Below are 26,515 nucleotides of genomic sequence, written 5' to 3'. Positions count from 1 at the left end.
ATCTGAATGCATGTTGTATGATAACTTTGAGCAAATGTGGATTCAAATCGGGGTGGGGTGGGGGGGGGCATGAAAACTTGATTTTCACAAGTGCTATCCCTAAAATTTTCTTGCACTATTTTGCACAACCTTTAAATTTATTTACTTCCCATTACCTGAAATCATGGATCTGCCTCTCGTTTTGGATAGATATTTGGTGTCATAGAAGGACACACTTTCAGTTTATATTGTTTACAATTTTGAGGGTTCTCATTAAATCGAAAGCTGTATATCAATTCTAAAGTTTCTGTCTCATTAAGTATCAGGCAGTGGCTGACACATGGTCTGAAATAACCCACTCTTGAACCATTTGTACCATGAAAATCAAGATTTAAAGTTAAAATTTTCCATATCGTTTTGGTAAAATGAGTTATAATTTCATTGAAATGCATTGCAAATAAACATTTCAGGGGCAGATAATTCCTCAATTTTCTAACAATCCTATTTACAATTTCCAAACATTTCTAGTAATACTGAGGTCAGATAGGGGTCGTTTGAAAGAATATTTTGAGATCTTTGAATCTTGAGGTGTTTCTAGAAAAGCAGGGGACGCTTACCATACCATCTTCTCCATGCTCCCCAGATTTAAGTAAGTCTGAGTGGCTCATTTACTTTTGTTGCTTTGTATGTATTATTTTTATTTTTGTTATGTTTTTGTTGTATGTGCCTGTTTTCTATGTCTGGTCTATGTCCCAGCATTACATTCCTTTTGATTTCCACTGGAATCTTGGTTCCCTTGGTAACTCTTTGAAAGAAAAAGCATCTTCTTTATTTTAAACTTTATTATGCAGCTGTCCATATTGATGGCACTGTCTTTAAGAAGTTTGTATCTTGGTTCTTTGCATGAACCCATTTGTTAATGATCCATTTAGATCCAATGAACACTGGACAACCAGCATGTAAAGTCATAGGATCACCCTTCCCCTCGCTGTCTAGGTTGGTGAAAAACAAAGCTGATCCCTGTAAAATAAATAAGCCATGCTATTGTTATATGGGCTGCTTATGTTAAAAAAAAACAAACAAACAAAAACAAAAAACAAAAACAAAAAACAAAAAACAAAACAAAAAAAGCAAAACCCCCCCCCAAAAAAAGCATACGTTCTTGTAGTATGAAAAATAGTGTTAATTGTTATATCGACCAATGATAACAGTTGAAATCATTCACACGATAAGTTATTTTTTATCGTATAATTTGAGTAGTTACAGCCATTTGTTGAAGTACTTAAGTTATTATGGAAAAGGATGGAAATAGGGATTGTGTTAAGAAGACTGAAACTCTGTAACATACTGTACGGCTGGGTTAAAAGTTCAAACAATCACTTCCTAACTACATACGTCATTTCCGAATAACGTCACTTAACCTTCCGCCAAAAAAAAATTAAAAATTAAAAAAATAGTCATTCATTTTTCAGAGCATCTACAATTACTGGATGTCGTTGAAGTTTCGTCCCGATTGAAATACAAAAGTAACCGCTCGCAGAAATATGATCTCTGGTGGTGAAAACGATCTCCATCTTTAGTTACACCACAACTTATCTTTTACAAAACGTCATATAATCTTTTTCTGTACCTTTGATGGAGCAATTGATAAATTTAAATTTGGAAAAACTGTGGAGCCTCCAACCTCAACGTCTGTCAACTGAAAATTAAATATACAAAATGTGATTTTGCTAAATAAACTAACATGTTTTGTACAATTATAGAGGTTTTATTCATATTAGAAATAACGTTATAATAAGGGGTAAATGCAATATCTTCTTGCATAACATTTTTTACGGTTGTCAGGAGTTATTTGTCTCTACCCCAAATAGTCTTCCTTATTGACAAACATTAAAATAGTAGCCTTTACTGTACACCAATCCCCACCAGAAATGGAACTTAGCTTTTTTCAACGAATTTCCCGAAACTGCTTGACGGATTGCGTATATATTTGGTAGGAATAATTATCATTAACAGTGTATTAAGAAACTACACCATCATTTCAATACATCAAATTTTGTAGAAGTAAAGGATCTTCTTGTAAGCATTTTACACTTCATCAGCGATGGAAACATACTGCTTCATTTAGCAATTTTTTACCGATCTTTTTGGTGTTGATTTCTTTACATAAAAATCGTTCATTCTTCACTCATTTAAACTACTAGTAATAGGACTGGTTTGTAGACAAATACAACTGTACAAATGCTTATTTAATACTTACATATAAAAGAACAGTTAAAATTCTGTTTGTATGCGTATAAAAATGTGGCAACTAGAATTAAAGAAAAAAATAGCAATTAAATATACAGTGTAACCTGTCTTACGTGACCTTCAAGGAAAAGCAAAGTCATAATAAAAAATCCTTTCGAAAATACAGTAAAACCTGTCTTAAATAAACTTCCAAAAGAAGAGTAAAATCATGGTCACATAAGACAGGGGGTCTTTATTTGTTGGGTAATTTTACATTCAAAGCACAACATAGCAACACTTTAATCATAGTCTTTTAAGACAGGTTATGGCTGAATATAGGGTGGCCAATATGACGGGTTTTACTGTTAATATAAACTTCCGCTCAGGTTAAGTAGACATTTCCATATGTCCACTGTAATCAAATAGAGAGTGCCCATGTGAAAACCAGACAGGTCTTGTGATATGGGTGGCACAGGGTAAAATTTACCCCACTTTCTTTTTATTCAATGTAATGATAGAGATAGCAGCATTTTTTTCTGTATTATAAGTGAATGAAATAGAATATATGCTCAACATGCTCGGACAAATCAACTAAATTTTCAACAGATCAACGAGTTACTTCCCTTTATTTCAAAGTTTGTAGTGCTTTTTATTTAATTTAAATTTTCTTACCATTTCACTAAAACAACATGCAGTTTTAGGAAAACACGAAGTTGTCAAATTTTGGATATAAAATTAAATTTTATATGTTATACACTGCCTGGGTTTTCCATGGACACCCTTTTAAAATGAAATATCTCAATCTCAGAATAGTGTTGACTGCTAAAGGCTAATAGTTATTCTTGTGCATCATGTTAAACAAGTATTAAAATTAATTTTTGTGGTGGTACAGCAGTTTCCTCCCATTTTCTCCTTGTATTGCACAATGAATTTTTTTTCATTTTTTTATAATCTACTACACGTACTGTCACTTCTCAGTTCTCAACATCATCCACTATTACCGCTATCTATTAATACAATGTACATTAAAAAAACACAGAAACGTACCAAATAATCGTGTATCCAATCGTAATGTGGTTTGTATTCTCCTCCTATTCCGTAATTTACGACCTGAAATATAAGTATATAATATGTAACCTACAAGGTTAACAATAAGATTACCGAAAACTAATCTGAATCTGAAAATAAGTACTAATAGAAATCAATATTAGAATAGGCAAAGCAACATCAGCTTTTAACAAACTTGAAAATGTCAGAAAAGCAAGAAAAATAAGAATATTCAAGAGCAATGTAAGAGTAGAAATACAAAATGGAGCAGAAACATGGAGAGCCAACTAGAAATAGAGAGAAAACTACATGGAGTAGAAGGAAAATTGTTTAGGAAAATGTTCACAATTAAATGGACGGATAGAGTATCTAGCATTGAACTCGCAGTACGAACTGCAATAAGTAACGTCAACATGGACATACAGAAAAGGAGACGGAAATATACAGGACTTGTACTTGGAATGGATAATTTCAGGCATGTAAGGAATTTAAGCGCTAAGGTGGACACCACCTTGCAGAAGGAAACCAGGACGACTAACGGACACATGTAGAAGGACGTTAGAAGGGGAGATGAAAGAGAATGGAATCGATTGGGATATTGGAAAGAATAGCATAAGACAGAGCTGGATATAGGACCCTGGTAGACGCCTTAAGCTTTGCATAACACTTAGATGATATGATGGTAATTATGATGATGAATCTGAAACACTTTATAACTGATGTTTTGTAAAGATCAAATGCTGCAAGAATTAACTACAATTTTACAACCGATTAGAGTTCTCGTACTAGTTCATAAGAAATACTTAAGAGAATAATATGTCTTGCTAAGAATACCATATTGTTTCAATTTTTAAAGTAAAAAAGAGATTTTATGCAGGACCTTATCTAGACATCAATGACAGGGAGAAGTTGAAGTAAATTCTGTTAAAAAACAAAACAAAACAATATTTACATTTATGTCTACTTATTACATAAACCTTTCTCTGTCAAAGACACATTTGAGAAGTGAGTACAAACAAGGAAAATGTTTGCTCATTTCTCCTTCTAGATTAGGCCCTTTTATGAGATGAAAGTAAAGAAGTATGTTTTGTTTTACAAAATACAACAATACTAATCACATGAATATTGCGAATTCATTTTATACACTGTACACGTGTTTTAAGGAGTAACCTCTCACCAGAAGCACTGTAGACAATACATAGGAAGATCTAAATCAAAAAGCTTAAGAGATTGCTATCAAGAAGTAATCGAAATAAAACTATTGGAATAGGAAGCAAAATCAATCACCAAGAAGAGAATCAATGTTTCCTGATGATCACATACCGAAAAGACATACTGAAATATTGCAATCGATAGGAATACATGTACCACTATAAAATCATAAAAAATACAAAAGGGGAGTTTGTGTCTGTCTAAGATTACCCAATCGTTTCAATGTTTTCAATGGGAGCTTGGTATCCATGAAATCATAGTGTCACGTGACGAGATTTATTAGCCGTATTGCTCTTTTTATTATTTGTTAATTCAGGATTTTTTTTTCATTTCCAACAGAATTTAATAGACCATTGTAAATGAATGTAAAATAAAACAGGAAATGTGCAAATTTCCCCAGTGCGCCATTCCGGTGTAGAAGGTTTGCCCATGGAAACTATAAAACTGTGGAGAGAGACTTATGGACAACAGATGATTAAATGTACTTGTATTCTCCTATTATTAATGCATGCACCTATTTCAATAGAAAATGTATATGGCTTTTAAATGAAACAAATGTTCGTGGAAGTCTTTGTCAGTAAAACGTATGTAAATTTTTATGTTAAAAAAGAATGCCATATATTTTGGGGGAATTTATGAGCACACAGACTACATAGTTTTACATGAAATACACACGAACGTACGTCATGTGACCAAGGTCACATGCAATTCAAGTGAATTAAATATTCTTGCAAATTGCATTTAAAGGATAATATGGACATCATGTTCTTTGAATTTCAAATTTAATTCTGGGGAACCTCACCTGAAACATTGTATACACGAATTCCCTGTGAGTTATTTTCCTATGTGTAACAGCCACTAAATGAATGTAGACTACTCTACATGCCTTAGACAATCTAGCAAATTATTGGTATACTAAAAGTACAAATTTCACTGTACCTGAAAGTAGTCTGCTCTTTCACCATCCATTCCTAGACCGGTTAATTTTTCTAAAAGTGTATTCACATGACGACCATCGGCGTCACTATCATTCTTAAATACATAACTGAAAAGGGAGAACATTTATATTGGCTTAACAATTTAACAACATTACAACAAGAAAATAGTTATAAGATAAATAAGGAAAATAGTAATTAAAAAAAAATACCAAATCTGAATTTAAATCGTTATGGTGTATCCTTCTGCACCATGAAAACTGATTTATTCAACGGGTCATAGTTTTCCTTCCCTCGTTTGTCTACTCCTGATTTGACTTTTTATGAACAACTCGGCTGGTGTTTCTAGAAAAGCAGAGGACGCTTACCCTACCGGTGCATCTGGTCCATGTCCCAGTTTTTAGTGGAGTCCGAGTTGCTCATTTGCTTTTGTTACTTTGTATGTATGATTTTAGTTACTTTATGTTCTTTGTTGTGTACGTCTGTTTTCCATTTCTGGTCTTTGTCCCTGGATTGCATTCTTTTGATTACCGCTATAACCTTGATTCCCTTGATTAATCTTTCTTGATGAGGTCTGTCATTTTAAAAAATTAGTATAGTTTTGTGATGCTTATACTAAATTCATATTCATGATAGAAAATAAAGTTTAACATATATATACAAATTTTAAATAGCGGCAAACGTTTATTTCTATAATCACTTATTGAAATAGTTTTTGAATCACTCGTCAAATGATAGTTGGCAAGCAACATGCAGAACAAGTCATCTGGTTCATGCTATTTAAAACATAGGCTGCGGAACAAACTCTTGAAATCAGTAATACACTTGTCATACATTCAATCATCAATAGAATGAAATACATTTAATTTACTTAGATGCTGACATGAAATTTACGTTAAATGGTTTACAAAACAAATGATTCGTAGATTTATACCACTGAAGCTGACTACCTTTTTTGATATATAGTTTGTATCGCTACGAGAACATTAGTCGCCGTTTATATCTTGATAAACGAGGAAAGAAGTCATGGTTTTACATACGTTGAACTCGTCCTAACGTTTGATGTTTGTCGCGTTGTGTTTTCCCCCTTTGTAGTATCGACGATAAAGACACCAGATCGCACAAGCTGTAAATACAAAAGTATATAAGACGGATAAATAAATAATGTCGACACGACAATCTCGCTCTGCGTCTATTTTGCAAGAAGATAATACTTGTATGACTACAGCAAGGGCTGGAATTGTACAATTTCGACTTATTGTCGACAAATTGTAGAAATTAATGGTTTAGATATGAAACACGATAAAAGTATATGTATAGTAAATGTTTACCAAATTCTGTTTCGATTTTAAATTTGTAACTTAAAGTAATGAAAGCAGAATTCAATTGAAGTGATTAATTAATGACCAATTACTTATATCTATAAGTCACTCCACAAATTCGTACATATATAAAACGATGAATGTAATATAGGTTTCGGCACATAATTATATACATATATTCAGAAATATATCGACAATGCTTTACAAAAATGCACACGAGTGTGCATGAAGAATAATAACAAAATTGAAGTTTACGTTTCGCGAAACGTGGGGCAAGTCACCTCCCGTACACATTCTGCCTCAAAACCTTCAAATGTAAATTGAGGCACATTATTTTCACCAGCAAAAAATGAAATTATACCAAAATCGAAACATGGTGAAATCGGTCACCATGGTAAAAGCGAATTTCTTATGGTCATGAAATCCCGAAATTTAGATTCAGAATGTGATTTTCACTCTAGAAACTTAATTTCATCCAAATCAGATCATTTTTAAATTTGGCGGGAAAATTGGTTGCTATGGTAACGGCGAATTTCGAATCTTCTAGAAATGTAAAAGTATACTAATCATTTCATTTTCACCACCTAAAAAATCAAATTTCATCCAAATCGGAGCATTTGGAAATTTTCGCTGGGAAATCGGTTGCCATTGTAACGGCGACTTTTGAATCTTCTTGAAATTTTAAAATATAAACTGAGCATATCATTTTTACCCTAATAACCAACTTTTATCCAAATGGGAGCATTTTATAAGTTTGGCGGGATTTTGGCTGTCATGACAACAGACAACATATCGATACCGATTTTTTGCATGCTATTGTTCAGCATGCCTAACTTTACCACTGCACCCAATTTTAAGCTCCTAGGTTCTTAGGTTTCTGAAATATTGCATATGTCCAATATTTTAACCTGTTTCCAAATTCGGCAGCCCTTTTAAAATAGCCGCATTTTCCGGAGTTTAAAAAACTTTAGGTACAACTTCAGATGTTACCTGATATGTGTGCAAAGTTTCGTAAGAGTCGGCCTTACGGTTTTTGAGAATTTGTACGGATAAGTTCATTGATAGGAAGACAGAAAGTGACGAAAAAAAAAATTAATTAAAGTTTACGTTTCGCAAAACGTTGGGCAAAGTATTTTCACTTGTTTTTTTTTTTACACGACTCAACCGAACAAATAAATTTCGTAGCAGACGAAACGTTACATGCTACTCATGTAAATTGAGCCTTCACATGAATTTCACATTACATTTTAAGTTTGCACATTAATTTCATGTTAATTTCCTGTGAATTTCATGTAAATCTTGAACAGGTTTTGCCTGTGCATGGTGGTTTACGGTACGGGTTTTAAACGAAATTTCAGCGGAAATATTTGTAAAATGCAGCTATAGAAGAGGTTGACGCCTTACATACTCCAAAACGCTTTTTTTTTCGTAATCAATTGGCAGTAACGTTTTTTTTTTAATTTTGATTGATGTTAAACAAATGTTTCTTTTGTAGATTGTTTCACTGTATGCCCCTGTTTGTTATTTGTACAGAGGCTAAGAAAACAGTTAAATGGACGAATTAATAAATATGCAAGACGTAAATGCTTAGGACACTATGTTAAGCGAATTAATATTTAAACAATTTGCTGCGTTAATTTAAAAAAAAAATCAGAGAACAAAATAAAATAAAATAAACAAAATAATAATGATAAGAAATAAAAACAATAAAAAAGGAATTAAAATTAAAAATAAATAAATAAAATAAAATAAAAAGAAACAAAAGTTTTCTATAAACATCTGTCGAATTGCTTATAAAAAGTCAAGTCCTAGGTTAGCGAAAAGAAAAGAAAAACTGACACAGTGGACATATCAGTTCTCATAGTGTTGATGAATACAAAACAAAAAACTATCCACGAGTTAATGATGACTTCGGTGGTAATGTAGTGATGATTTCATTCTTGTGGCAACACAACCCTGTTCAGAATCCTAGAAGTCTAGTAAGGTAAACAAAGTCCGCGTAGAATCCGATTGTATAAAAGTTGAATTGACACATACTCGTAACTGAAGTGTGTTCTAATGGTAGAAATATACTTAGTACACATTTATGGACATAAGTAAGCAAATAAGGTTAACAATAAAATTACCGAACACTACTCCGATTCATATTCAAGTCAATTCCAAAATAAATCTGACAAAATAGATATTACACCACCGGAACTGCTGATACCGCAATGGTCCTGACTTGCTATTGTCATAATCATAAAATCAGCGGACACATCAGCACAAAGAACAATTTACAAAAAACAATCATTACTCATTTTTTTTAGAAGAAACTGAGTATTTTTCAACCAAGAACTGATATCTAGAAAACAATTTTGTAAGAGACCTTTTAAGACGTATTTTCCTCATACCCCTGATTCAGTAGTATGATAAAAAGCAGGAAAACTGAAATGTGAATTTCATTCCAAGATCCGCATTTTGGACATTAATATCGACATATCTTATGAGTTGATAAAACTGAATAAAGCTGAATGACGATATGCGTCTTTTCTCCATGTGTTATTTTTGGTGTTTCAGGCGATGTTTGGTCTATGGGTTCTCCGTTCATGTACATTCAGTCCTGCTTCTTTGTCTTTGAGTGAAAATGTGTTGTAAGACGCATTGTTTTCCTATCATGCATGTTTTAGTTTTAAAGTATCAGTCTTTAGTGATTCATGCATGTCAAAACCATCCAAATACACCTGGTAGTTTTCAAGAGTTATTATTCTCTACTTGATTGATCTTTAATGGAGATAAATGTATGGTCTCTCCAAAGATACATATTTGAATACAAAAAAACCTCATGTAAAAATATAGCACATGTATACAAAAAAAATGTTCGGTGGGTTCTTGTACGCTATGAATTGTCTCTACCATATATAGGCAGTGTATGAATTTTATATGGACTGGTATCTAATACATTTTACTTTTCCTGATGTTTTTGCAACGATTGTTATGAAATTGGCAAATGTTGTTCTTGATTTGGTTGATTTTAGTTAAGAATTGGCAATAATAAAACTTTTGTCCAATGAAAAATAACATAAATTTTCCATGTGCATATTGTTTATTGCGCGAACTGCAATAAAGAAAATATGCACATGGAAAATTTATGTTATTTTTCAATAGACAAAATTTTTATCATAGCCAATTCTTATAAATTAATTTTAAAACATTTTTTATCTTTAAACATGAGAAAAGTAGCTCTGAATTTAAAATGAATAGGGGCGTGTCAATATTTTTTTTATCCATTGATATATAAACAAAATTATTTTAACCAAGCAGATTACAGTATTTATCTCAAATAGGTTTATTAGGGAATGAATGTATGATTTTCTACAAAACTGAGATCAAAATAGAAAATAAATTATCGGTACTGAAATTTTAGCATGTGTAGACCGAAAAAGGATCATTTGTTTGGTGTTATTTTTTTACTCTATGAATCACCTCTACTATAGGCACTGTTTGGATTTTATATAGATTGGTACTCGATTTACTAAACGCAACATGTTCAGTGGAACTTGTTTCCAATATAGGCTTTTTAAGTATTTTTCATCAGTGATGGATCCGGGATTTCCGAAAGTGGGACGCTGACTCCTAAGGTGGGTCCTGAAGGAATTTTCAGTTTTGTCTATTCAAGTGATGGGATTAATATTGAAACATATTTTTTTCCTGTCCATTGCTATGTAAAACTTGTCTGCTTAAATTTGGAATCATTTAATTTTTTTGCCCTCTTCTCAGTATAAAAATAGTTGGTGCCTAGTCAACCAAATCTTTAGATGATTGGGACATTCGTGGACATAGCCATGGCAGTATAACACAAGAGAAGCATTTTTTGAACTCTTTGAGATTATAAATAGGCAAAATTGACATATAATAACCATTTCACTGAGACCCATAACGCGCCTCATAACCTTTATATAAATATGCTTTTGATATCAACATATTACAGAAACATTTGTAACAATCAGTTTGAGCTTTGCGCTCACTAATCTCAGCGAGAACAGTACCACAACTCGCTACTGGGAAAATATGATCTTAAATTTCCTTAAGACCTTTCTTACCTCATCTTTAAAGCTGAGAAGTTTTATTCTAAATTTTTCACCAAATAAATCATGTATTATTAGTATCCTCGGTGATTTATTTATAAACTCAAGCTTGATTGGCCTTCCATAGAAAAGTATTTCATTAAAAGTGGAGTATTTACAATATCCACCAAATCTTGTTTCCTGTTAATTGAAAAAAAAAGAAAAAAACATGATAGAATTTTCATTGCATCTGATCACAGGGGCTCTCAGAACAATCCAGGGAAATATGTCGAATGGAATCATTGATACTCTAGAAATCGTGGAATATGGCAGACGTTTATTGTCTAAATATCATGCAGATTGTGATTGTTCACCTACGTTATATTTAAACTTAATTATATAAGATTTGTTTAGTAGGGCTTTTGAAAAAGTGTACAAATTTGGTGAAATTATCCCGTACCTCATCGTAGAAGACACCAAAAATATGTTTAAACTAAATATCGCTAATATGGCCAATCAAAACATCACTTACAATTCAATATTATATTGGTATATCAGGTTTGTGTTTTCAGCACAAAAAAAAAAACGTCATAGTTTAGGGACAAACAAAAACCAAACAAGCCTTCCTCCTAAACACTTAACTGTATGTCATTTCATTAAAAGAGTAAATGTGATAGATAATTCATCCAGGGTTCTGGTTTTAATCTTCAAACTATTAAAGTTTTTTTTTTATTGAATTTTATGCTATCTAAAATACTTTCATTTTTAAAGGGTCATTAATTCGAGGTATAAATTATATGATACGGATTGCAATTTCACAACGAAAGGGAGATAACTCATTTCCCCCAATAATCCTTTTTTAGCTTTGCAGTCGCTTGTCTGTATTTTTTACACATCTAAGACGATGGACTATGTGCCCATATTGCCAAATTCGTGTGTGTTTTTTTCCTTAAAATGATTCATTATCTTTTTCTTCAATTTTGCCTGATTCTTTCAATTTCTACACACTTAAATACAACATGCACCAGTTTTGTCGGTCAAGCACATAGTTTTATTTTTTCAATGTTCACATAAAAAATATTAGCCGAGTGATACCTTATGATTAGGCGAGTAGTTATTAGATCTGTGGAGGAAATCAATATATTACATACCCGTTTCATACATGATGCTTCATATCCTTGGAAAGCCTTTGTGTTTCGTATAAGTTCTTCCCCATAGAATTTCATGGTATTTTTTCTCATCATTTGTCGAACTTCCAACAAATTATTTTGCTCATCAATTTTTTCATTAGTTAGCAATGCTGCAATATTGGAAAAGACAAAAGATAATATATACATATAAAGGTCTGAAAAATTCCCAACGATGTTAGAACTGTCAAATTTGCGATGCAAATTTTTGGTCGTTCCCTCCGCGGGACTCGAACTCGTACCGCTGTGACATCTATGGCAACACCGCCTGCACAAAGTCCAGCGCCCTAGACCACTCGACTGGCCTACTCGAGGAAACGACCAAAAATTTGCATCGCAAATTTCACAGTTCTAACATCGTTGGGTATTTTTCAGACCTTTCTATACGTTTACATATCTTCCCTGTATCAATTTGATTCGATGGAGCAGTGTAGCGAATAGAGTCGTCACATTCTGAGACGTTGTATAATATTGATTTGTTGTGACATGCATCATTAATTTGATTCTCTATCCTACATAATAACATCTAAATGAACTGTCCCCTACTACCATACATCGTGTACTAAGTTACAGCCCTAGATTAATCCTACGTGGAGGAATGACCCGGCCAGCGCAAGCTATATTTTAATATAGCCTAGCTGGTCGAGTGGTCTAGGGCGCTGGACTTTGTGCAGGCGGTGTTGCCATAGATGTCACAGCGGTACAAGTTCGAGTCCCGCGGAGGGAACGACCAAAAATTTGCTTCGCAAATTTGACAGTTCTAACATCGTTGGGAATTTTACAGACCTTTCTATACGTTTATATATATATATATATATATATATATACAACATCTCAGAATGTGACGACTTTATTCGCTACACTGCTCCATCAGATCAAATTGATACAGGGAAGATGATGTTAACTTATATATAACAAAAATCAGTGTACAATGATCTAATTACCCAAAATGTGTATATTGAATATGAACTCAATCAAAAACACATAGACCTCGTTTATTATCCGACGAGTAGTAATTACGGTTTTATACATTCTTAAAAAATAGAATAAAAAAATATTTATTTATTTCTAGGTGTATTCTTAAGTCAATAGCTAATTTATTTGGATAATAATAAAAAGATTTCCAACAATTATAGTTTGAAATTTATAGATCTAACATGAAATTGATACCCCTTTGCAAAAAATAAATAAATAAATAAAAAAAAAAAAAAAAAAAAAAAAAAATTGAATACTAACCTGGGTCGACAACTTCATAGGACCCTATTGCTATTCTATCTCTTAGTTTTTCTGACCTGTACTAAAATGAAATAGAAACATTAATGGGTAAAACTAAAACTGGAAGAGTTGTACATACTTTGACTTATTAAGTACTAGCTTTTGTAGGAATCATGCAAAATCTGAAAAAATGTGATACACCCCCAAAAAAGGCTACATATTTTTATTTTTGTTAATAAGCTGTTTTATAGGTCTCTATTATGAAATGTTTAATTATTCATTCTGCTCTTAGAGGATAATCAACATTGAAAATCCAATACATTCTATTGTATTTGAGTGTTTTTTTTACGGAGTTATTTCCCTTATTTTTGAAATCTACAGTACATTCTATATATTTTTTTTATCTCTCAAGAGCATGGGTTATATGAAAAACTGAATGTTAATTTCTGTTTACTATGGCAATTCAAATAAAATATCAAAATAAAAATATGTACGCTTTTCATCCATAAATCACATTTTGCATGATTCTTAGCTGGAGTACTATTTAAATTATTGTTTAAGCATTGTGTTCCCCAACCCACGAGTCAGACTCGTGTGATCCCGATTTATATCAGATTTTATTAATCATACTTATCAATATTTGCAGTATTACAAATTTCAATATACATAAAACACTGAGGATTCATTCCTTGTATATCAAATGGTAGAACCTCTCAGTGATGGATTTGGCTTCCTATTTCCATAGTTTTGGTTTTATGTACATGTTGAATACAATTGATTTTTGGAATAATATCTTTCCGCGTATTTGACTCTAACGCTGCTGTTGATAGGTTACTCCTTGAAACACGTGTACAGTAAATGCTTTTAATTTTGCATTTAATGACATTGGCAAATGACCATACGCACTTGTCTCGGAACTATGCAAACACTATATTTCGTATTTGTACTTACCCTCCATCAATGTCCTACTTTTACAGTACAAAAAGTTAAGTGAATATAATTTCAAAGGCTGAGTTGATATATCCTCGTTGAAAGAGTTTGTTTTTTTTTCAAGCCAGGCTTCAATAGGTATCGTATGTAATGTGTAAAATTGAGATATAATACATTATGGAGAAATTTTGATAATATTTTAGAAAATTTTCAAGGGCTTTCTTTCATGAGTCTGCTCACGTTCTTTTCCTAGGGACAGGTATTTTAAAGTAGCTTTCGATATACCCAAAACACTTTTCCATGCCTGCAGCTGTAAATTATTTTATTAAAATGGTAAGAGAAATTAGGATATTCTTCATTGTTCAAAACTTAACTTTAGGAACTTATGATCCGGGAAGTTTGGAATTATTTGTATACATGTAACGACAAGCACCATACATATAGAAAATTGAATGCAAATACCATAGTTACAAATAAATCTCAAAATATTGTATTGAAATAGACAAAATTATACTCAATCCCTTGAGTATAACAAATGTGTATTGCATATTGTATTTCCCCCAAAATAATGATGTAATATACTGTTCATAATGAGGTCATACTACCTGATTCTTTGCTTCCGTCAGTGAGCGTTTGAGGTCGTCTAAAAGATTTGATATATCCGTTCCATTGCTTCCTTCCAAGGCTTTTGATTGGGCTGTTTCCAACCATTCAATAGCAAGTCTTGGTTGTTTCAGATCATACATGAATGCACCGATATCAAAGCAATCGAAGGCTGTAAAAAACACGATTTGTTTGTGGTGCTGATTGATAAGTCAATATATAAGGCCAAACAAAAAAATGTAAATATAAAAAAAATGAAAGTCTTTGTTTCTCGCAACCAGTATGAATAATAGGTAAGTAGGGAAATTATTTTATTTTTTTTAAATCATTTTACATTGAGTTAATGGGAGGAAATCAAGACTTCAACAAGTGCTTAAGCAAAAATGTTAAGGGAAAGCACAAACAATAAATAAATATATAAATGATTAAATAAATAAAGCTAAGTAAGGTATAGTAGCAGGAAATAGACATATTATATATTTTGCCTAAATTGTTTGATTAAGAAAAGAAAAACAGATTTAACGTGCCATTATTGATGGGGTAACTGCCCTTTATATTTGCAGAGACAGAGTTAAAATTCAAGTCTAAAGTAAAATGAAATTTTCCAACGTACTTATGACTTACAGTTGACGTTGACACGGTCTCGGAACTAAGAACTCTATATTCGCAGCTGTATTACGACTTAAGTAGTTGCATATTCAAGCACATTTTTTCAATGTTCGAATGAACTGAACGACCTTTTAATACGTTATGTTTCAAATGAAAAATTAATATCACAAAGCTTAAACAAAGCCCATATATACAAATACAATTTGACCAATTTGTCATTGCGATATTAACGTTTTAAATAATTAAACAAAAACTGATGTAAAATTTCAATTTTCATTGTATCTTTTTAAGTGGCCTAAATTCTCAAACTATTCCAAATAATATATGTAATAAGTTTTAGATCTTATCCATATAGGAAATATATTTTTAATGGTTGATTAAGACTACCGTATTCAATATTTACAAAACTGAAATCGCTTTTTTCATATTTGTATATTGTTTTTAGGTTTTTCACTTCAATTACCTGTTAAAACTGGTACTTCAAAGCCAAAGACACTCCCACTCGCCATTTCTGCTGCAGTTACACTGTACGTGTTTTGTAATCTGGCAAATGCGTTTACCACGCCATCTACATCCGTTTTACCCGGTAAATGTTCATTGAATGCCGGACCTAATGCTGTGCAAACAGCAGACATTTAAACAAAGCAATTACTTTAATGGAATATCTAAATAATTCCATTGATTTTTCCCACAGGGCTCAAAATAAATTCCAGGAAACATTTTCTTATCATGCATTGTATTATTATAATTTGTTTTCATAAGAGACGATTTGAAAGCTTATAAAACAATCAAAGTAATAAAGTACTGTTTTAGCAGCACTACAATGGATTGCAAAATAGTGCATATTTAAATTATGTAACGTTTTATTTTTGTGCAAAAAGTGGTTTGTTTTCATTCAACACATGTCACCCCTTTGTTCCTTGTACATGTATATACACATTTAAAAGTTGCATCCCTGGTTGTTTAAAAATATAGACACAAGAATTCAACTACATACCCATCAACATGTTCGTGTTTTGAATTATTGCAGTATGCAGGGAACCACCTAATGACCAGTTAAAGTGAACGGGTGTGGGTTTGTATTACGCACAGAATAGAACAGGGGCGGATTGAAAGAGTTCCATCTGCCGTTTTGTTGGACAGAGTAATCAAGAGAACCAAGTTTTTGCGGAAATCAAAAGAATGTAACCAAGGGACAAAGACCAGGAAACGCTAATTTAATTTGGTGAAAAATTTTGGCAAAATGATTAAATGAAAGCTTGGATCCCTTCAAATACTCTGGACTTGCCCCTGAAGAATACATATGTTTACAAGATCTCAAATGCAAGTTACATAAACTTTTATTAAGATTGTGAGATGAGCATCTGAATTAATTTTTTTTTAATTTCATGTTTCTAGGTCTAGTTTTTACAACATAATCATTTACCCTAGCATGGACAATTGCTATACAGACTTTTCTTTTGACTGATCCTTTTGACTACTGCCAAGATTTTATCAGTTCATTAACGTGTCTAAGAATCCATCTGTTACGAATTACGAATGCTTTCTACGCTTTCTTTGTACATACCTTCAAGATAGTTAATCGTGTTGTTTTCGATTAATTTACTGAATTCCGTAATGTCTTCAGAAGCGTCTTTCATTGCTTTGGCAAACAGGTACATTGATACAGGATTTGGGGGAGTCTTACTTGTAGAATTCGTTGAAGTCATTAAATTTGATCTGATATTAGCTGCTATTCTGAAAATTATCAAATGCAATTGAAACATATCCGCACTTTTTGCCGCATATTTATAATAAAATGAAATATAGCATAATAATATATACATAAGTTAAGTAACAGCACATGTTTAAGCCGGTAAAACTAAAGGAATTATATATAAATTTAATGCCGAAACTATTCTTCTTTCACTTATTACACCTTCCCGCTTATATCCATGCAAATAAAAACCATTTACGATTAACGTTTGTTGGGTGTTAGTTCTATCAAACTGAAAGTCGACACTAATTCATAGAGTTATCTGTACTTGATTTGTAGTTTAAACGAAATTTTAATAAATTGTTTTCATTAAGTTGAGTATCCGCCCGTCCGTCCGTCTGTCCACTCTCGACGGTTTCCAGATATATAATATTAATTGATAACGGATCAATAATTTTTTTAAACTTTGCACAGTTATTAAGTTCTATAAAAAACATGTTAAGTTCAATTTTCTCCAAAATCTAAAATGTAGTAGTGCTATCTTGAGTATTTTGCCATCCCCTTTTTTTCACCATATGTGGGGGGGGGGGGGGGTGTCACTTATTGTTCAATTTATGCCCCTTTTAGGAGTTTGACTTATTGCTGACATAACAAAGACTGGCAGAGACAGAATCCGAAATTAAAGAAATATGGGGCTTGCACCAAAAATAATAAGAAAAGAGAATTTCCACCTTCACTTTTGTTGTTTTTGCCTCAGTCTTTACAAAAATCAAACTACGTTGTTATTTAAAAGTGACTAATGCAACCTCACGACCCCCGAGTCAGGATTCGTTTCTGGACTGACATTAAGTAAACAAAAGACTTCTAAGAGAACAAACATCAATGAAATGATTGCAAAATTGTTATTATATTTATAGTATATAACATCGATTTATATATCATAATTTACTGTGTAATCCATATAAAGCTATATAGTACATGTACATGTATTCCATTTCGCTGAAAGACACGTGCATCTTAGTCTCTGTCTTGAGGTAACGAATACAGATGATAAATCGGTATTTGCGTGACTTTGTAACATTTTAGAAAATGAAGAAAATGAAGAAAAAATAAAATAGATGAACACGATTTAATGCAAACAGTAAATATATTCCTGTTTCTATATATTTATTCATTAATAACTAAAAGAAAATCTATTGATTTTTGATACTTTTAAGTTTGGTTTTAAGGAGGTAGACCTAGGGTAAGGGGCACAACTCTCTAACAAATCATTGGAACGTGTGTATTCAGCATTTTACATCATTCTCTTGTAAGCATCAAAGTAGCTTGGACATGATGTCAGAATCCGAAATTAAAGAAATATGGGGCTTGCACCAAAAATAATAAGAAAAGAGAATTTCCACCTTCACTTTTGTTGTTTTTGCCTCAGTCTTTACAAAAATCAAACTACGTTGTTATTTAAAAGTGACTAATGCAACCTCACGACCCCCGAGTCAGGATTCGTTTCTGGACTGACATTAAGTAAACAAAAGACTTCTAAGAGAACAAACATCAATGAAATGATTGCAAAATTGTTATTATATTTATAGTATATAACATCGATTTATATATCATAATTTACTGTGTAATCCATATAAAGCTATATAGTACATGTACATGTATTCCATTTCGCTGAAAGACACGTGCATCTTAGTCTCTGTCTTGAGGTAACGAATACAGATGATAAATCGGTATTTGCGTGACTTTGTAACATTTTAGAAAATGAAGAAAATGAAGAAAAAATAAAATAGATGAACACGATTTAATGCAAACAGTAAATATATTCCTGTTTCTATATATTTATTCATTAATAACTAAAAGAAAATCTATTGATTTTTGATACTTTTAAGTTTGGTTTTAAGGAGGTAGACCTAGGGTAAGGGGCACAACTCTCTAACAAATCATTGGAACGTGTGTATTCAGCATTTTACATCAATCTCTTGTAAGCATCAAAGTAGCTTGGACATGATGTCAGAATCCGAAATTAAAGAAATATGGGGCTTGCACCAAAAATAATAAGAAAAGAGAATTTCCACCTTCACTTTTGTTGGTTTTGCCTCAGTCTTTACAAAAATCAAACTACGTTGTTATTTAAAAGTGACTAATGCAACCTCACGACCCCCGAGTCAGGATTCGTTTCTGGACTGACATTAAGTAAACAAAAGACTTCTAAGAGAACAAACATCAATGAAATGATTGCAAAATTGTTATTATATTTATAGTATATAACATCGATTTATATATCATAATTTACTGTGTAATCCATATAAAGCTATATAGTACATGTACATGTATTCCATTTCGCTGAAAGACACGTGCATCTTAGTCTCTGTCTTGAGGTAACGAATACAGATGATAAATCGGTATTTGCGTGACTTTGTAACATTTTAGAAAATGAAGAAAATGAAGAAAAAATAAAATAGATGAACACGATTTAATGCAAACAGTAAACTAAACAATCACTAAACCATTCCAAAAATTTACATATAAGTGGCAAATCAAGTGACATTGAAAAAGTGAGGGTTCCAGAGAGGTTATTGAAAAGAGGGGGATATCAGGTTATTATTTGTTCATTTTACCCTAAATTTTGAACGAAAAAAATAAAATATCCCCAAATGAGGAAAAGTTCCTCCTGGATCCGCCACTGCTTAGTGCATATCTTTTCTTACCTTTTTAAAGCTTGTAACTTTGATTCCTCTATTTTAATGTTATTCTCCAAAATTTTCAGAACTTTTACTGCAGTCTTCTCTGATTCTTCCATATAATGAGTACATGTGAAGAAATCTCCCGAAATATTCCGAATGCACACCAGTAACGATATAAGAAAAATAATTTTCATTTTAATCCTATACTACCAGAAAGAGAATTATATTGGAAATTTATAAGGGCATTCTGACTGATTTGACGGACGATTTATTAACACCTATAAGTTAAATTACAGGAAGTTGTAATCAGCTGATGGTTGCTTCAGGATACATTAGGGAGACATCTTGTAATTCCAATGCCTTCGGGAGATATTTTCAGTGATAAGAAATACACATTAACTTGTTAATACTCTTTGTAAAGGTTTAGTTAAATGAAAAAAAAAACCTAAAAATAAATAAGATCATAATTCAATAAAATAAAAAGAAAAGATGCGAGAATCAGCAATGTAGAGTGGGCTATGAATAAATTTTGTATCCCAATGGAACATTTCCCGCTCATCAAATATGAAGAAAATTATTAAAGAAATTGTTACAAAATTTTGTTATCGAATACACTGAGTAATGCGTCAAACGATTATTAAGTATGGACGATAAAAATAATGTTTTTTTCGAACTTATAAATAAATTAAAAAAAAAAACAAAACAAAACAAAAACTGGTATTTATTAAATCTAAATATCGCCATTTAATATCAACATAATTTTCGCGACGGCATGAAAACACAAAAATTGTGTTTATTATTTAGTATATATACAAGTAATCCAATCAAAAAACGTCATAAATAAATTGAATTATGATTTAAATATGTTTTTAGTCGGTTTTTAGTGGAGTCCTGGTTACTCATTTACTTTTGTTTCTATGTTCGTGTTATATTTTTATTATTATATTGATAGCCGTGTTTTATGGAATGTTCTCAGTGTAATAAATTTCGATAATTCACACTAACTAAATTCGGTAATTTCACTCCCGCTCTCTCTTCAACCAAAACTTCACAACTTTGATATCAATCACAGAATTCAAAATTCATATTGAAAATATCGATAAATTGAACACTTCTAGGCGTTCGTCGGCACTTGTGATAATATTTTGGTTATTCACTCTTTCCGATGAATTATCCAATTATTATTTCATGTTTGTTGTGTATGTCGAGTCGTTATCCCTGGATTAAGTTCTTTTTGATTACCGTTCAAATCCGTATGCCCATTGCTTTTCCGTAACACTCTGTCCTCAATGAAAATAAATAATAATATTATTATATTAAATAATAATTTGATAATTAATACGTTTCGGTGCATATCATGATTAAATATGCTGATCTCATAGAATATTCGACTTAATAAAATGATGTTTCATATGTCGATGAACAACAACTGCTAATTATTTATATAGGCCGTACCCAAAACCAAGCATTGGTCTCTTCCATGCCGGCAATACTTTTGCCATTCCAGAATAGTGGAGGAACGTCAATAGTTCGGAACTGGAGCTGCTTTGGAGTTAGACCCAAAACTACCTTTATTGATCAGTGTGTATTGGCGTTTTCTATGTATTTCCAAAAATAAGATAGAAATTAAAAAAGAGAAAATTATCAAATGTAATTATAGAAATTGAATATTTTATTTCTGATGTTTCGTAGGCTTGTAAAAAGTTGACCTGTCGCAAAAATTTCACACACTGATGAATCATCAAAATTGAAACAATTAATTATTAGGTAGAATATTCCTGTTTCTATATATTTATTCATTAATAACTAAAAGAAAATCTATTGATTTTTGATACTTTTAAGTTTGGTTTTAAGGAGGTAGACCTAGGGTAAGGGGCACAACTCTCTAACAAATCATTGGAACGTGTGTATTCAGCATTTTACATCAATCTCTTGTAAGCATCAAAGTAGCTTGGACTGATGTCATTCTGTTTCAAATGAAAGCTTGATATGCTTTGTTGAAATTCAACGTGGTACAAACATATTACAGATTTCAAGAGTTATGTCCCTTACACTAAGTCTACCTCCTTAAGTAGATGTTTTTACTAAAATCACAACGGATTCATTCATGTTAAAATCGATCTGGATTCTCAATTATTTTTAACAATGAAACAATTACAACCATCTTACTAGTCTTAGTTTGTCATTCGGATATTGCCATTTGGAGAAGAAAATTATATAGATTTTGCATGCAATCGACTCCTTACTCGAACCGTTTGTTCAATGTTTTTTTTTTCATTTCTACTTTTGGCAGTGTCAGACTTTCACATAGACTTTACCTAATGAAAATGATTGGTATTTATTGAATAATACAAAAATAGCATTTGGAAGGGGATGGTTTTTACAATATACACTTTCTTTAAAAAAAAACCTTTACAAATTGATGTTTGCAAAATTGAATTATATCATGATTTCCTCTTTCTACCCAGTATAACGTTCTCCTGCATGGGGGTACAAATATGTGGAGAGAAGAATAAGCTTAATTTTTATTACCAATTTGAAAAAAAAGAACTGTTAGGCGTGTTCATGGAAGACGCATGCAGTGGACAGTACAGAAGACATTTTGTTTTCTAAATATCTTCATTTCTTATGGATCACGAGTTCCTGTCTGCTTCAAAGTGAATGTTGGTTTGTAATATACAGCAATAACAAGAATGAACTAGATTTCATAGAGAGCAGTAGAAAATAAAAGAAGACAACTCTTTGATATAATCAAACTTTACCTGATTTTTCAGGAAACTTTAAACACATATTCTGAGATCAAGTTTTGATTGATTGATGGGATAAAGTTCGCCTTATACGACCTATGTTATGGTAACGATTGATGACATTTTATCTGTTAACGTGTTTTGTTCGGGGCAATCGTTCGAAGTTCAACTTGTTTAATACCATTCAGACATCTGATAAGAGAAAATAAAGTTGAAATTTAAGATTTTTTATTTAGTTATTTTACTACTGCAAATACACAACTTTAAATTGCATTGTGAAAACTTGTGCCTGATTTACGATAAAAATATTATTTATCGTTTTTCAAGCTTCAAATGTTAAATGCGAGCGAAACTTGTTTTTTCAAGTAGACGGTATTATAAAATAACTTAAATAATGCCAATACTCAAGAGGGGATAGAACAAGTCGAAAACCTCAAGCTACCGCCAAATTAGCTTAACAAGCAGTTGTTGTAAATTAATGGAGCGTATAATCAACAAGCGTCTACAGACATACTTGGAATCGGAGAAAATTCTTGGTCATGAACAAGCTGGTTTTAGACAGTACAAGAGCACAGAAGATCAGACAACACATCTATCTCAAGTAGTCGAGGATGCATTTCAATAAAAAAAGTAACGCTAGCTGTCTTTGTAGATCTTCAGAGAGCATTTGACAAAGTTTGGAAGGATGGCCTTCTTGTGAAACATCTTAGATTTGGAATAATTGAAAGAATGTACAAATGGACCTACTCATATCTGTACAATAGAAGGACAAGAATACTGGTAGATGGGAAGCATGGCTGAAAAATACTTCTGAAACAGGGTGTACCACAGGGAGAGTATTGTCACCGACTCTCTTCATACTCTATGTGAATGACCTAGTTCCAGAGCTACCAAATGGTGTACAATCAGCACTCAACGTAGATGATCTTTTCCTCTGGTGCTCTGAAGAGTATGCAACTACTGCAAGGTACAGGATACAAACATCATAAGATATGTAGTCAAATGGGCAAATGAGTGGTGTGTTACCATCAATAGAGAGAAAACAACAGCAACCCTCTTTACACTCTCACCTAAAACCCAATCTGTCACCATGGATGACATCCAGATCAGCAAACATACCTTGGTGTAACCTTCGATAAATGATTTACATGGAAACAGCATATAATGACAGCAGAAGCCAAAGCCAGACGAAAACTAAACATCATGAGAAAACTTGCTGGTACAAAGTGAGGTGCTAATGAAAAAGTTTTGAAATCTGTTTACGAAGGAAATGTACGCCCACATCTAGAATATGGCTCTAGTACTTGGATGACAGCAGCTAAGTCTCACCATCAGACTCTAGATAAAGTCCAGAATCAGGCTCTCCGCATCATCACAGGAGCCATGAAATAAACACCTATTGCTAGTATGGAGGAAATTACATACAACCATTAAGTAAGAGAAGAGAATGTAAAGCTATGATACAGGTCACCAAATATCAATGCTTACCAAACCACACTATGAATGAGAGATTGAAACAACTATCCTTAGTAAGACTCAAAAGATCCATCTTCACTCCAGAAACAAGAGCATTGCAAAGAAAACACCAAGAACATCTACCCAAGCATGTCAAACCTATAAATTTTAAAATGAATGACAATCTATGTGCAGAGAAGGAGGACAATGTGACCATTCAAACAACAGTTCCGTTACTCAGTGCCAAAGATGAACAATCAAACATCGTCAGAAAAACCGTAACAATGAGCATGCTGAATGAAGAGTATCCATCAGAATTGTGGGCAAGAGTTTACATAGACGGTTCAGCCACAAATGCGACAACAAAAGGATGTCCCGATATCTACATAGAATACCCAAAATGGAGTCCAACAGTCAATGCAATACCAACATAATTACATTGCTCCAACTACAAGGCTGAAGAAGAAACACTCATTCATGCGGCAAATTACATCAAGGAAACCGCAGAAAATATGCAAGTAGTATTCCTAACATATGCCCTCTCCGTAATACAAGCACTGACCAACAACAAACTATCACAACTTGAAAGAGCTATTTATTCCATCAAAAGCCTTAAAACTGTCATACAGTGGATACCTTCACAATGTGGAATCAATGGAAATGAAAAAAAGCAGATAAGCTAGCAAAGAAAGGCTCTCAACAACAGCAATATGAAAATCCTGTCTGGTACACAGAGTTGAAGACCATCATCAAGTCTCTGCACAATACCCTTTAGAAGCAAGATAGCTTCTACCTGTAGACCTACAGAAGACGGCCAGATTTGTTGAGGAGACTGGCATTCAAGTGTAATGGCGAACGACAAGATGATGAAGAAATAACTTAAATGTTTTATAACCAATCCATATAAAAATGCCAATGATAAAAGTGGTTCAGGGTGGAGGAAAAAAACCACTGATCAATATAATTACGCAATAGTGTACGTAACTATAGTTCTATTTGCATACTGATCTGTATTGTTGGGAAAACCATACATTCATCTTCCACATAAATCAACCAAATCAGGAATAATATGGCAAAGTACAAATAACATATATAATCTATTTTGTGTTTTTTTACATCCATGAATTATTTTTCAAATTGGTATGAAAACTGCATATGCCTCGGTGTTCTAAGGATAACGACCAAAAACTTTATGAGGGTGTTGCTCTATGCTCTTTACCAATGATCCAATTTGTGTATTGCTAAAATGGCTTAGTACAGATAGCAGTAGCAATATAAATATGGGACATCTTTAACTGGTGAGCTATTTGTTCCAAATGATACGACTGAATGATTTCGATTCTCCAGGTGAGTGTCACAGGCTTTTCAGTTTCTATTTGTATATAGCTACCTCTGGGTTAGGTTTTCAGAGCTGGTAGTCATAAAACACAATAAAACATAATAAAAATCAAAAGCGCTGACCAACCAAGCTTCATTCCTTGTTATTCAAATGTAGAACTTTCCATTTCTTGATATGGCCTCGTATTTCGATTTTGTTTTGTTGGAGTTGGTTTTAGATATAAGTTATAAGCTCCCAAGTGACCGTCTATGGTCATTTAGGCAGTTATAAATTCTGCTGGATAATGAGGCGTTTGCCAAATCCCTCTAACAGACGTACAGACTGTCAAAATAACCATAGATGGTTACGGGAGCTTTAACAATTTTGTACAATTTTATATAAACCAGAAATGAATATAATTTAGAATTATAGATCTTCCTTTTGGTTTTTTAGGAAGTCATTCGGCTGAAATTACATTGACCGGTGGCGTAATTGAACTATCCACGCCACCACATCCAGGTCAAATTGTTTGAAACTGCAGACTCAGCATGTTCCGTTCTGATAGTCAAGGTCATCGACGTTGTTACCATTGTTGGCTGGATTTTCCCTTAGAGGTCTCCATTTTCATAATGTTCATTGGTTTGATACTACAAATACTTCATCAACCCCGAATGGCATTTTATGAATGGTCTTCATTTGCATATTGCTGCTTGGGTTATTAGAACGAATTCCTTTAAGAGTGGTAAACACTACACAAAATCGTACAGTATTCTTATATATTTGATTCTAATGCCGATGAAGTGAGATTTCTCCTTGAAACAGGTGAACAGTTTACCGGAATTTGCAATATCAAAAATTTTGTACTTTGAAATAAAAATATTATTATTGTATAAGCAATTGTGAAAGACACAAAAAATAATCGTAGTGACTCTTATGCTACAGTAAGGTAAAACTAATTAGTTTTGGAAGGCATTTGGAGTTAATTTTAACTGTTTGTTTCTCTTCTTCCAATGCACTCTATGTATTGTAAATTGATGCGGTGTGTGATTGTCTGCATATTTGATCTTTGAACTATAAAAAAGTCCGGTATGAAGGTTTCTTCGTAGTTCATTGAAGGCCAATGGGTGCCTTAGGCTGACATTTTCATTCCAATTGAGTTGTTGTCTCTTCGACATCTACACCATACCTATTCCTGTTACGATATATTTATAACGTGACATTCCAATCTGTCAAACGTTTACTTATTGTCTGTTTGAAAAAAATGATAAAAGTGTCTGTGTTATACAATAAAACGAATAATT

General features: G+C 32.5%; 1 protein-coding gene across 1 annotated transcript; it reads right to left on the bottom strand.

The window, feature by feature from the left end:
• Window positions 1–822: 822 nt before the first annotated feature.
• Window positions 823–22,075, bottom strand: LOC148598272 (prolyl 4-hydroxylase subunit alpha-1-like). Its single transcript, XM_088562161.1, has 13 exons — window positions 19,719–22,075; window positions 16,882–17,051; window positions 15,778–15,930; window positions 14,708–14,877; window positions 13,194–13,254; window positions 11,922–12,070; window positions 10,807–10,971; window positions 6,443–6,528; window positions 5,407–5,512; window positions 3,256–3,318; window positions 2,240–2,290; window positions 1,610–1,678; window positions 823–999 (listed from the first exon to the last, which is right to left on the bottom strand). Exons 1-13 carry the CDS (start codon window positions 19,886–19,888, stop codon window positions 823–825), a joined length of 1,590 nt encoding a protein of 529 aa, XP_088418287.1. The 5' UTR covers window positions 19,889–22,075.
• Window positions 22,076–26,515: the final 4,440 nt, after the last annotated feature.

The sequence above is a fragment of the Perna viridis genome, chromosome 14, assembly GCF_037379345.1.
Source record: "Perna viridis isolate PV_CMFRI_1.1 ecotype Kerala chromosome 14, ASM3737934v1, whole genome shotgun sequence".
In the NCBI taxonomy this organism is placed as follows: domain Eukaryota; kingdom Metazoa; phylum Mollusca; class Bivalvia; order Mytilida; family Mytilidae; genus Perna; species Perna viridis.
This window is presented reverse-complemented; position numbering and strand designations above follow the sequence as displayed.

Coding starts and splice junctions, on each gene's coding strand:
- LOC148598272 (XM_088562161.1), bottom strand. CDS start 19,888: ATGAAAATTATTTTTCTTATATCGTTACTGGTGTGCATTCGGAATATT. Junction 6,529..10,806: donor TTCTCAGCTTTAAAGATGAG/GTAAGAAAGGTC, acceptor TTGTATTTACAG/CTTGTGCGATCTGGTGTCTT. Junction 3,319..5,406: donor AAAGAGCAGACTACTTTCAG/GTACAGTGAAAT, acceptor CTTATATTTCAG/GTCGTAAATTACGGAATAGG.